Source organism: Mustela nigripes, chromosome 14 (assembly GCF_022355385.1).
Source record: "Mustela nigripes isolate SB6536 chromosome 14, MUSNIG.SB6536, whole genome shotgun sequence".
Lineage (NCBI taxonomy): Eukaryota > Metazoa > Chordata > Mammalia > Carnivora > Mustelidae > Mustela > Mustela nigripes.
The window spans coordinates 92,000,776-92,014,782 of NC_081570.1; the positions used below are offsets into that span (position 1 = coordinate 92,000,776).

The 14,007-nt window shown below is 39.2% G+C and overlaps 1 protein-coding gene across 4 annotated transcripts in view; it reads right to left on the minus strand.

Annotated features, from left to right (window-relative positions):
- VAV3 (vav guanine nucleotide exchange factor 3) overlaps positions 1-14,007 on the minus strand; it is a 356,330-nt gene that overhangs the window by 195,682 nt on the left and 146,641 nt on the right. For 3 of the 4 annotated variants that reach the window (XM_059375596.1, XM_059375595.1, XM_059375593.1), the window contains 2 exons: positions 2,452-2,510; positions 28-93 (listed from right to left, as the gene is read on the minus strand). In XM_059375596.1, the coding sequence (XP_059231579.1) occupies positions 28-93; positions 2,452-2,510 (125 nt within the window). The remainder of the gene's footprint in view (positions 1-27; positions 94-2,451; positions 2,511-14,007) is intronic. The other variant, XM_059375594.1, reaches the window with a different exon arrangement.

Consider the following 14,007-nt stretch of genomic DNA (forward strand, 5'->3'; position numbering starts at 1 on the left):
TAACTTAGCTGAAGATACCCAACATACTCTATCAAATCAGGAAGGCCTTTGTAGATGTCTTCATCACTAATGCTCTCTTCAGTTGGGAAGGGCCTGGAAGAGAGGGAGAAAAAAAAAAAAAAACACACACACACACAAGAAAGATGAGTAAGCAGCCAGGAGGCTGGGCATTGAGCTCTCACTGAATGCAGAGCCCAGCTGGCTGCCACAGTGGTCAGATCAGTCATCGCATTTAACAAACAGCCTGGGCTTCTCCCAAAGTGCCCATCCTGTGGTGGTGCATGGGGTCCCCTGGGGACATTGTGGCACCTGCTACTCCAAATGAGCTGCAGCAATTACCAGTGGTCGCCACTGTCACCTGAGCAGCTGTGGACAGGCCACACGTGCCGCTTTCTGCAGGCTCTGCAGCTCCCCAGCTCAGAAAGCCGGCAGCCGCCCCAGCGCCTCTGCCTTCAGCACTGTCTCTCTCCACTTAGGGAATCTGATCTGACCGACAAATGGTTTGGTACCAATCATCCCTGCATGACTCAGCCCACTAACAGAGATAAAAATTATTAGAAGATCAAAATATCCGCACCCTTCACCTATGATTATTGATTCTGGCAGACTATTCTACTTGGACTTCAAGTTATTTAAGTCATATTTTTATTTTCACTTATTGGACAAATGAGTAAACCCTAGGCCTTAGGGAGAGTAGGAAGTTTTCTTTATTCCCTATTAAAAGAAAAGCAGTTTAGTGTATCCCCGATTTCTAGCCATTGAATTTTTTGCCTAATGTACTATGCACTATTTTCATAACCCCAGCATAACGCCCTAAATGCATATCTTACACAACCATAATTATACTATTATGCCAGAAGTTTTACTTTCTTTATATGCAGGCAGGATGTCATGTTTCATAAAAATAAAAATAAGAGGGTCAAAATAATAAGTGAGAGCTAGTAATTGCTAAAAAATTATATTTGATACACTGAAAAATGTGTTTTCATATTAATTTATGGATTAATTGAGTACTTAAGACATTTAAGGAACTTACGTTTTTCAAATAAATTAAAATGTGTGAGAAATGCCAGAGTTTCAAAATCTTTTTTTTTTTTTCCTTAAATAAATTCAGGCACATTTGATTATGCTTTTTATGCTTTTATGCCAATGTAAGTCCATTATATAAATATTTGGAAATATAGATAAGAATAATTTAAAAAGGAAAAGAAAACCTTCTAATGTATATCCTTTCAGAACCAAAAATACATAAATACATAAAAATAGAATCAGGCGATTTCAAAATCTGCTGTTTATATATAACTATATATATATGTGTGTGTATGTATACACACACATATATATTAATATGGAAATACCATATATTCCATATATTAATATGGAAAGATGAATCGCATAGAGCAAATTCTAAGGTGCTGAACACGTATCCAGCCTAGAGATGACTTCTGTAGAAAGATGCCAAATTCATAGCCCATTTCCAAGAACCGGTCTGCAGAGTATCCTTCCTGGAGTCGCTGTGTTTTGTATCCAGGGAATGGGCTGCCTGGTCACTGCCAATCAGTCTTCTTAAGAAGTGCTTATATCCTCTCCCTGAAAATCTGAATGTGAGCTGGACACAGAAAGGAACAACAGAGGGAGAGACATAACACCACAGAACCCCATAATGGCTGGAGACTAAAGTGTGGAGCTCTGAGGAAACAAGATAAAAAATGATATCCATTCAATTTCCAAGCAGCCTTGATGATTGGCTATTGAAACTGTTTCTCTGTATTTCAATAATACAAACTTCTGATTGATCCAACTTGAGTATGTAGTATTTTAAACAAGGAAAGCCCAACATGACAATCCTGTCTGCATTTATTTCCATGCTTACTGACTGCATAATACTCCATGGCATGGAGAGGTCATAATTCATTTAGCCAATATACTTTCAAGTTTTTCATTTAGTACCAATCCTTCAACTCACATCCTTGTACACATACCATTTTATACTTGTCTGATTACTTTTTAAACTCCTAGCTAAAGTTGTGAGTTATTTTTATGGACTATAGGAAGTAAATGTACTACAATAACTTGTCAGGTATTTATTTACTTAAGCATTTGTGAGCTTTTTTGATGAATCATATGTAATGAAATGTTGAAGGAAGTTAAGAAAACAAACTGTTTTACCAGTTTTAACAAACTGTTAAACAAACAAACTGTTACCTTATTGGTAACAGTCAGCCATGAGTTGAGAATGTTTAACCAATGGGTACTATTCAACTTTACAACTAAGTTCTTAGTTGCTCAATTACTTTCAAATGTATATTAGGCATTTACACATCAGGCACTGTACATGTGTGAATGAGGCATGGTTTCTGCATGCAAAGTGCTTTACAAACAGTAACCATTCCATTAATAGCTATTACAATGAAGGAATAGAACACATGAATCACAGAGAAACAAACTTACCTGATTCCTGTGGCCAGTGCTATAGGTGTGCGAGAAAGTCGTGATAGTGTTTCTATAACCTGAGAAAAAAGGAAAAGTGTTAACTGGACATGTATTTCAGAAAAGACAAGAATTTTTTTAATAGTCTTACAATCTAGTATTAACAATGGCAGGAGAAACCTAAATTTGCAGACACCAACTAAGTACAGAAGGGGAAGGACTATTTCTGAAAATTTTAAACATCTGGATTATAATTGTATCCTTTAACTTTGAAACCCTAAGCAGATTACTAAGCATCTAGTTTGCCATTTCTTTATCATTAAAGCAAGAGGTTAGACAGGGTAATAGTAAAGGTCTTGTACCTCCACTTCTACAGAATCGGAAAGGTGTTGTAAAGCTGCACTGTCCAAAACGGTAACCACTGGCCAAACAAGGCTATTTAAAATTTACAGAACAAAAAATTAAGTTTCTTAGTTGTACTGGCAACATTTCAACTGCTCAGTAACCATCCGTGGATGCTGTATTGCGCTACCCAGACCTCAAACATCTTCATCATCACAGAGAGTCCTACTGGGCAGCACTGCTAAATAGCTAAATGGTTTAGAATGTGGACTCTCGAGAGCTAGACCACAGTTCAAATCCTAGCTTTGCCTGTCTTCAGCTATCCAACCTCAAGCAAACTATTTTAGTTCCCTGGGCTTCGGTTTTCTCATCTGGATACGGCCTATCATCATAGTGAGCTTCTTTGTAATCATTAATTATAGGAATTAAAAAGCTAATACGTGAAAAGTATTTAAATGATAGCTATCCTTTATAATTGCCATCTTTAAGAAAACTACCTTATTGTCATTCTGAGTATTTGCGAAAAAAGTTTCCTAAACCCTTGATAATTTGTATGTATTTTAAAGAATCCTTATGAAGACTTCCCTACCTGTGTCCTGCTATAGTTTTCACTTTAGAATCTAAAGATTTTACCCTTCCTTACCACTTTTACAACTAAGATCATCTCTCTCAAAGACTTAGCAAGGAACCCAAAGAGCTAAAATGCACTTTTCCCATGAAGCCTGTTTCTACGGTAACAGGTATGATTTGCCCTAACTCCCAAAACTAAGCAAAACTTAAAAAGGTTCTTCTATAAGGACTATTCGAAATGAGGGGAAAAAGATAAAAGGCAAAAATCTCAGAGCTTAGGTAATCTAATTTCTCAGTTCAAATGTGGAAACCTAATAGCAAGGTCTCCAGCACTCCACAGAAGTCGCATACGAGCATTAGCCACACACATACCTATCTCTTGCCCACTTCAGGAGGTAGTACATTGCTGTAGTTATAAACATACAACTTTAGAAAAAGAATGTCTGGTTGAGTCTTGGCTCTTTAACTCACCTTTACTAGCCTCTATAAAATGTCAATACCAGAAACTAACTATCAGCCTCATAGAGTTTACTGAAAAAATTAAATGAGATAATACCCATCAAATGCTTAGCACAATAAATGTAAACTTTTATTATATAAAATTATCATTATACAAAGCAAATAAAATAAAATTTAATTGAAAGACTATGCAGTTTCTTCCTGGTTTCACTTTGTTGAACATTTGATATGAAAGCAAAACACAACCACCTAGATAAAACTGGGTATCAATTAATTTCCCATAATAAAGATAAAAGTATCTTCAGTCTAATTAATCACGAATGAATAAATAATAAGTTTATCAAAATAAACTGATTCAAAATAAAAATAACCATATGCTAAAAATTCTAAAATTATGCGTTACTGAAACATTTAGCTTTCGGAAGATTCTGGAATAATCTGCAGAGTAGTATTTAGACTCATGAATTAATGGCACTGTTAAATTTCAGCATCAGCCTTATCCTAATGTGCCCTGTTTTCAAGCTGTGAGGTGAAATCTGTTTCTGATTTTATTTTATACAATCTAGCATTGCCATTACTAAGAAGAAAAATAACAATAACATTAGTATCATATATGTTGCTACTATGATGTACTTTACTACAGCTATTTTATACCCTAATAGAAATGCATTTTATTCCTGGGGATACTGTCTATAATAACTATGATGTATCTAAAAATAAGAATGTATCTTATGTTCCTTTTCCCACCAACAATCAGAATTATTCACACAACCCATTTCCACACTAAGACTGCAGTTTGCATTTTTGCACAATTGTCCACCAGAGGGAGCCAGAAGATAGTATATCACTTTAGTCCTACATTAAATGTGTCTATAAAGTACAAACATTTCTAAAAAATCAACAAGATGAAACCAACTCCTCTTATCTATTTAAAACTATTACTTATCACCATTCAGTAATAGAAAAATAATGAAGGTGAGAAGGAAGGAAGAATAACACACAGCATGTCTTAAAGTGACTCTTAGGACCATCTCTTAGTTTTGCGTCTATCTGTACATCAAGTCCATTCATTAACTCCAAGTTTAGCCAAAGCAAATAAGACTGTTTGGTCAATGTAGTGTTTTTAGAACAGTGTGTATTCCATAAAGGTGGAGCATATCCGGATTTGGAATAGACAAGTACACAAATTAATGCCAGATTCTCCAGACATGAGAAACATGTATTCAAAAGTATTCACAAAAGAAAATATCCCCAAGGACATTAAAAAGACTCTTTTCCCTGAAATGTATTAATTTATAAATTGTTACCTCAACAAAATATGAAATTAGAGACATGAACTCTCATAAAGGGGTAACTAGTCAGAACATTTGCAAGTTAATAGGCTAACAACCAACTACTAAATCCACATCATGGATATTTTTCTTGACCTACATCTACCACCTTGCTTAATAAGCAGCAACATTTGTAAAGAAATGAAAATATTTCCAGATAACCTAAATAACAGTTACCATGGGAAGAAGGTGGAAGAGATAAGTAGGGCTCTTGTAGGCTTACTTTTTAGAAGAGGGGGATTAGATCCCAGAATCTATGAAGGACCATTGACGAAGTTTAAAAAGGAAGATAACCAGGTCAAACTCTATTTTTAGATCACTCAGCCCAGTGAAGGACAGGCAGGCTTAGGAAACACGGGGTATAGACAAGGGGCCAGGAGACCTATGGGGGTGTTTTCTTAATCATCCAGATGAGAATAGAAGTCTAAGCCAGCAGCAGTAGAGACAGAGGAGAAGTGGAAATGTGAGAAGTATTCAGGCATAGTGGCTGATGCACTGTGATGGCAAGTGAAGAACAACCCAGGACAATCTGGGCAAACTTTTAAATAAAGCACGGAGAGGGCCAGCTCCAGAGCTGCCTACTGGGATACTCCTGAGCAAGACGCTCTCAATCTCTCTGTGTCCCTCTCTATGGATGACCACATACATCCTGAATTGGAACAGGCCATTTCTTCCACCAGTCTTGGACATCTCCCAATCTAGTCTGGTTCCTTTGTGTTCCTGTAGGACTTAACTCTGCCCTAGTAACATCACCTTATTTAAAAATTGATTTGCTATTTAAAATACCTGAAAAGGACTCATATTTATTTTGTCAAATTGAAACAACATGGTAATACACAGACGTTGTTCCCTCCATACACACACCTTCTGCCTAAAGGAGAACAGAGCTAAAAATCTGGTGTGGCTCTTGCATAAATGTGTTACTTTTTCTTCATGATTGTTATTTTAGGTGCTATGTTCCTATGATCCAGATTTTTCCAAAACAAGAGTTTGTCACCTAACAATATACCCCAGACAGCTGTCAACACATTCAGATTTGCCTCATTCACCTTATTGCTGTGCAACATTCCAGTGTGTATAAACAACATTATGATTTAACCATTCTCCTGCCAATGAGCTTTTTCAACATTTTGCTACTAGAGCACTCCTGAAATTATAATCCTTGCCAGTTATCTTTTCAATTGTGTCTATGTATTTTTGTAGGAAAGATTCTCAGATGGGATGGAGAAGTCAAAAGTATGACCACTGCTCTTTGAAAACTTTTTACAAATCTATACTCCCCTGAAGAGTGTCTTAAGAACATAACAAGACATTCCAATGACTGGTTTACTGTCTGTCTTTCTCATCCAACAATGAAAAACACCTTAAGGGCACAGAACTCCAAGGGCTTCTTCACTGTTCTTTCTTACCACCTAGTTCACAGCCAGAGTCATAACAACCACTTAACATAAAAATACTGGTTGCTCAAACCAATGAATGACTAATACTTAATTTGCAAATTTGTTGTGAGGACTGAGGACCGTATGTGTAAAGATATGTAAAGAGCTTAGCCTGGCACAAGCAGAGAATAAATGAGTAATTAAAGAAGGTGTCCATTATGAAAATTAAATATTAGATAGGACAAAGAATTACCTATCTCCTCAAATCTAAAAGCAGTATACATAGTGATAACCCCCCTCCATCAAATTTTTCTCTCTAATGGTGATTATTATTTAGCTTGAGCTCTTCATTTTATTTTTACCACCCCCATTAGTTGAAGAGCCATAAAATAAAAGTTTCCAAAAAGAGAACTGTACACTAATAAAGCCACCCATTTTAACCACTCTCTTCATGAGGCCTTCTAGAAATTCTTACTTTCTACTTATCCAGCCCATTCATACTGTTGATAATGTAATCTGTAATTAAAACAAGTCATCCATGCAGAAGCAGTATGTTACAACTACTTCTACATTCCTGAGGTAAGGAAGCTATGGCCATAGACAATAACAGCAGAGAACCATAGGGATCAGCAACACAGGTCTGCCAGAAAGTGTTAATTAATTGTGGATTTATCTCCTTGAGTTCTCTATCCTGCAGTTTTACCTCTTATTCCTCTCCTTGACCCAATGGAAAGGCTATTAATAAGATTCATGAATTCAGGGCGCCTGGTTGGCTCAGTGGGTTAAGCCGCTGCCTTCAGCTCAGGTCATGATCTCAGGGTCCTGGGATCGAGTCCCGCATCGGGCTCTCTGCTCAGCAGGAGCCTGCTTCCTCCTCTCTCTCTCTCTCTACTCATGATCTCTCTCTGTCAAATAAATGAATAAAATCTTTAAAAATAAAGTATCCTCTAAAAAAAAAAAAAGATTCATGAATTCAATTGGAGTTCCTTGGGATGGAACCTTACAGGAAGGTGGGCTCTGCAAGGCAATCCAGGGCTATAGGCTGAACCCCAAGTACAAGTCAAGCTTAGTAGTTCAGGAAAACATTGCAGCACTACAGCATGACGCTACCATCCAGCAGCTGAAGCTAGAGACAGGGATGCCCCACAATGGTTCTCACAGGCTCAGAACAAGTACCCCATGTGGTCATGGAGGAAAAATCCAAGCCCTCAAGGATGTAACTCAGATGTGTCTGGGAGTGATGTACTGAGTAATTCAGACAGAAGCACAGGCTTCTAGACTCTATCAGGTGCAACCCAGAGGCAGCCCAGAGACCTGGTATTACCCAGGCACCCGATAAGCAGTCTAATTCTAAACTCAACCAGATGGTGACTATCAGACTAACAATATATTTTACCTGAAGTCTCCTAGGAAATCAACAGAATTCATTATCTTAATTTTCTTTGCAATTCTAATTTCACACAGTAAATTACCCCATTAAGATACACCACAGCTTAGTGTCATTTCTAGCAGCACATTTGAGATCCTTCCTAAAACACCTGGTTGTTGCTTTGAACACTATAGAATATTGCTGGAAAATGTCCCCAGCACTTCCCCTATGGACAAAGCAAAGGATTATAGCCAGATAAGATGTACAAAACAATATTTCTGTATCAAGAAAATTATGAATCAGAAAAAATGAACTTGCACTGTTCAAGAGAGTATAGTATCTATACAGATTAAATGGCTCTAAATTATATGTAATTCGTATGGGCCTTAATGATGATCATAAAAGAATTATTCTATATTTATTGTTTCAAAATTTCAAAAGTAAAGCCCTACGGGGGGGGGGGGGAAGAACCTCCCTTTACGAAAATTGTATACTGGACGGATTAGGAGCATAAGCTTAAGACTCCAATTTTCTGGGTTCAAATCTCAGCTCCTCCTCTCACGAGTTAGGTAAGCATGGGTGTTAAATAGATGCTCTTTGCAAGAGGTCCTTTACCCCTGTATCTTTATCTATAAAATGCATATAAAAGAATGTCCCATACTTCTGCTCTTTCCTAATGCCATTGTGGTCACCATCTTCATTGATAAAATAAGATTTGGTCTTTGCAAATCACTTCAGAAAGTAAAATGTGAGATGTCTACTTCAAGTTAGCACCAGAAAGAAAACAAAGCTTTCTAATGACTGTGCATACATCTAATAAGTTAGGTTGTATCTCTATTCAAGCACATGATGGCCAGTGTTTGCTAATACTGGTCAAGAGTCACTAAGCTTATCCATTTATAACATTATGTTTAAAAAAATGAGAATTGTGGATGGTAAACATTTGCCTTCATTCATTTTCTGTTCTGTTATTTTCCATGTAAATATTCAGAAAATAAAACTCCTGTCATACAAATGTATTTCTAAGAGCCCCAAAACAATCACACTTGAACTTTCTAAAGCAAATGTTAAAAAAAAAAAAAAGAAAGAAAGAAAGAAAGCCCCATGCTGAGTCAACTTATGGAGATAACACATAATAACCATAATCCATACAGTTCACATAGAATTTTAAAAGCTCTAAGAAGTGACAGTGCAAAAGAATGGGCTCAAAGAAGCTTTAGCATACATCTCCCCACAAACTTCATCACCTCCACACCCTCACTGCTTTGAATAAATACAAAAATCCATGTAAGTGGACTGTCATTTAAAAGCAATCTCAAAAGAAGTCCTTTAGCTAAACCTCACACCCAGTGATAGGGTACTTCTCCCAATTCCATATACAGAAATCTTAAAGCCACTACATTTTATTCAGTCATTCTTATTTTAAGCCATAGTCCTTTTGAAAGCCTCAAGGAGGGGAAGTTATATATATATATGTTCATGTATATGTGTATGTATATACACAATATACATAATTCTGCATTTCATCTCGAGAAATCCGGAGAACTCTTGAAGACCATATATGGATTTCCTAGATTCCTATTCAATCTCATTTTGCCTACAAGGAAGCCAAGGTCCAGCAAAAGTAACTAGCTTGCTCAGGTCAAAGAACCAATAGCAGAATTAGTGTCATAACCTAGGTCCCCTCTCTTCTGTCCAGACTGCTACTCTTCCTACTTCACCACCCCGTGTCTAAATCTCCTACATTTACTTGGTGAACATCTACTGAACACTCACTATGGGCTAGATATTCTGGATACACTGCACATGTCAAAGATAACAAAAATGGAGATGATGCACTTCCTCCTCTCAAAAAGCCCACTACCACACAGGTAGTAAGCAAAAACACAGACCTGGTATTACAAAGAACAGCCGCAGCCCAGAAAAGAGTCAGACCAGCTGTGCCCCTCAACCTGAGGGACAGGCATGGAAGGCTCAAAGGCTTTTTAGAAAAGATGACCCCGGAATACGTCTTGAGAGGCAATCAGGAGTCTCCCTGACTCTTCATCCACAGGTTAATAGAGGTCTGATGGATGAGAATTACCACCCTCTAAGCCACCCATCTCTGTCCTCGCCTGCTCCACTGAGAACACTTCCCTGTTCTGAGCAGATTCATTTGCACGTTACTGTCTGAGCAGCTTTTTATAGTTGCCATTTCCTGATTAATACTTTTCTTACAACGGGTATTTTGCAGGTTCCAGGAGATGATGTCATTAAGCAAATTTTTTCTAGACCAAACGGACCTACACCTACACCGTTTCCTGATCCATCTCCACCCTGATCTTGTCTCTGCGCTCTGTGCCTCTCAGACCTCACACAGAGCACTTTTCCTTCAAACCTGCTTCTCCTCTTTTTGCCCAGTGAGCCCACAGTCTCACTCCTCTCCCTTATCTGGCCAGACACAAGGAACACTTTCCAGATTTGGACTTCTCGGTCACACCACAGATCTAAGTCCCGTCACCTCCTCCTGTTACATCTCTCTGGGATCAAACTCCTCCTTTCTTCCCTGTCTCTGGCTTAGCACAAGCTTTATCTATTTCTTACCTCAATTACTAGATCAGCCTTCCAATCTGTCTCCATGTTGCCAGGTCCACACCCCTGAAACCCATGTTCTACTTGGCTATCATAGAGGCTGTGTGACAATTCACAACTGTCAAGTCCCTCACACAGCCACCACCTCTATGTCCACCTTAAAATTCTTAACTATTACCCCCATGAAGAGACTGAAGTTACCACCACACTTGGGAGTCTTCAGTAGATCTGGCTCACTCCCTGTTCCCTTCCAGCCTCCTCCTCTGCTCCCCACACCTCCACGTCCAGCCCTGTCCAACCTCGTGGCCTGCTGTGCTCCAGAGGGATTCTGGAACCACTCACATAAACTCTACCAGAGCAGAAAATTCATATTACTACAATTTACAGATGGCGTCAAAATAAAAATATTTATACTAAAGAGCAGGCAGGAAAAAAAGGTGAACGGGAATCAGCATTGTTCATTTTCTCACACCAAGTAAAAGGGGTTGTAAGTAACTTTTCATAGACACTCTTTGAACCATCTCCTGAGTCCACGTACCAGAGATGAAACCTGGGGTTCATCAGTGCAGAGTTAGCTGTCCAGAGCACAGTATTTAGTTAGAACTCAGAATACATATAGATAGTCAAAGCTTCTCTGAAGTTTATACAGGTGTGTTAGGGTATGTTGAAGTTAATAGGCAATTATTAAAGAATTCAATTGTTTATACACAGCTTTCAAAGAAAGCCTTCAGTTTTGAAAATGTGACCATATTTGGAAATGATTCCCTATCTTTATGCAGAGCAGAAATGTAATCTACAAAGGCTATGGGGCCATTTTATTTTATTTTATTTTATTTTTTTAAGAATCTTATTTATTTGACAGAGAGAGATCACAAGTAGGCAGAGAGGCAGGCAGAGAGAGAGGAAGGGAAGCAGGCTCCCTGCTGAGCAGAGAGCCCGATGCGGGACTCGATCCCAGGACCCTGAGATCATGACCTGAGCCGAAGGCAGTGGCTTAACCCACTGAGCCACCCAGGCGCCCCCTATGGGGCCATTTTAATGTTCACTACCAAGCACAGGACTTGGACTGCAGGCCCTTAGGTATACATGCCTTACTCTCCAACCCATCTCAGTAAGGACTCTAGCAGAGCAGCTGTGTCTTGCCAGCTCCCTGGGAGACCTTGCTGCATTCACAGAATTCACTTTAAACAGACACATCCTACGTGTTAGCATCAGGACAGAGGAGAAGTTGTTGGCATGATCTGAAATACGCAGGGGAGTTCTATGTGACTTCAGGGACTTGGAAAATGGAATGAATTTTCAAAGCTGCCCACAAATCCTAGAGCTGGGTCAAAGTCAACACGTTTTCCACACCTCGTGCATGTACAAAGTCATGCAACTCTCCTGCAAATGTCTCCACTGCCCAAATGCTGCCCACAGGCTATTACCACTTGAGTCCAGGAACAGAAAGGCAATGCCAGAATGACAGGATCTCGCAGTGGAGAAGAACACATTCTTTGCCCCAACCTGGAAATGCCCTGTTTTCAGTCCCAGCCCAGAACTGCTCACAGACAATAATGATGTGTCTGCAAGTTATTCTCATATTTCAAATCACCAAAGAAAAAGTACACCTCTGCCTACGAGACTGGGAGAATGACATGACACTCCCCACACATCTCTTTGTTCTGGCTAGTCTGGTAACAATGGTCATTTCATACTTCTTGGAAGTTCACGTGCTTGAACAATTATAAAGCAGGTAAATTATTTCTTCATCATATAAGAAATCAAGTTTCTAGAACAAGCACTGACTAATAGAAACATGGGAACAACATACTCAACTCTAAAATTCTAAGAAGCCACATTAGAAAAAAAGAGGTGAAATTAATTTTGATCATATGTTTTATTTAGTTCATTATATCTGTGATTTATCATTTTACAATGTAATCAAAATAGAAATCAAAACATTTTATAATTTTTTTTAGGACTATATCTTTAAAATCTGGTGTGTGCTTTCCAAACATAGCTCACCTAGGCACATTTCACATACTCAATAGCCACAGGTAATTAAGGGCTACAAGAGGGGATGGCAGAAATCTGGACAGAGCACTTCGGCACTCGGTATGGCAGAAAACAGATCCATTGTGAAGGGAAGACTGCACCGAACCCCTCATTTTACAAATGGAGGTGGAATTTTAAGAGGGACATGGTACCGAAGGACCTCACAACTTCATGTGGCCAAAGAGCCAGTGCCTATACTTCTAGATGCTCACGGCCCTTTCTAGTGGAAGCAGAAGCTGGAGAGACCCCAAAATGGAGAAGTGAGCCCTTGTGGAGAGGAAGAAACCACCACACACACAGGCCTTTTCCACTTTACATACCCCCACTGTCTATACACATCAGTTAGGTGACTCTTCTCTCCATCTGATGGCCACCCATAAGGACATTCATCCTGTCACAGGCCCGGCTTGGCCCTGAGGACACTCACTGGATGAGTGTGAAATGGACTGCAGAGGCAGCTGGAGGCAGACAGCTTCGAGTGCCTGTCTAGGGAGTTTGCCTTTATTATTTGTATGGGGAGCCGGCAAAGATCTGCGAGCTGGAGGCTGAACTATCAAGAAACAGTGCATTAAGAATACTAACCTTGGCTGCATAAAATAGCTCGGAGGAAGGAGCCTAAACCTAGGAAGTCTTCTGAACAACAGCCTTGCCACGAATGGATTTCAGGGAGAGAAAAGGATATAACAAGCCTTATAAAGAAGAGGTCAACCCTCCTGAACATCACTGGAGACACCAAAGCCCAGAGGCACAGGTGTGGCTTGAGCAAATTTCGGGAAATCTGCTCTGACCCTAGTTCATTACAGTGTGGATGAAGCATTGGAGAAAACTTCAAATCCAAGGGCACCTGGGTGGCTCAGTGGGTTAAAGCCTTTGCCTTTGGCTCAGGTCATGATCTCAGGGTCCTGGAATCAAGCCCCGCATAGGGCTCTCTGCAGGAAGCCTGCTTCCTCCTCTCTCTCTGCCTGCCTCTCTGCCTACTTGTGATTTTTCTCTGTCAAATAAATAAATAAAATCTTAAAAAAAAAAAAAATTCAAATCCAGGCATTTTTAAAAATGTGATTCTGTCCCAGTGGGGACCAATGATCACGCTGTTTGACAAGGTCGAAACAGCTCACCCAGAAGGGTCAGGAACCTCGGGTCCCTGTGACTGGGACAGCTCACCTGCGGGCTGCAGATGGAACCAGTGTTAGGCAGGATCCACAAATCTGAAACTGGCCCACAAGTAGCCTGGTTTCCTACTGAGTGATGTGCAACTATTTGTGGTACATGTGTGTGCACATGTCGTGTGGCTCAGCACTACTAGGATAAGGTTTTTATGGGAATACATGGATCAGCACCACGAAGATAAGGTTTTTATGTTAATACATTTATTCAGTTTTTTTTCCTTTCATATTGCTTTTCAACTTTTCAGCCTTTGCTGAGAATCATGCATAACTGTGATACGTTAAGTTTTCCTTTTCGCCTAAATTATATTGCATTTAATCAGCTTTTTCAAATTCACTTGCATTATGATTTAAGA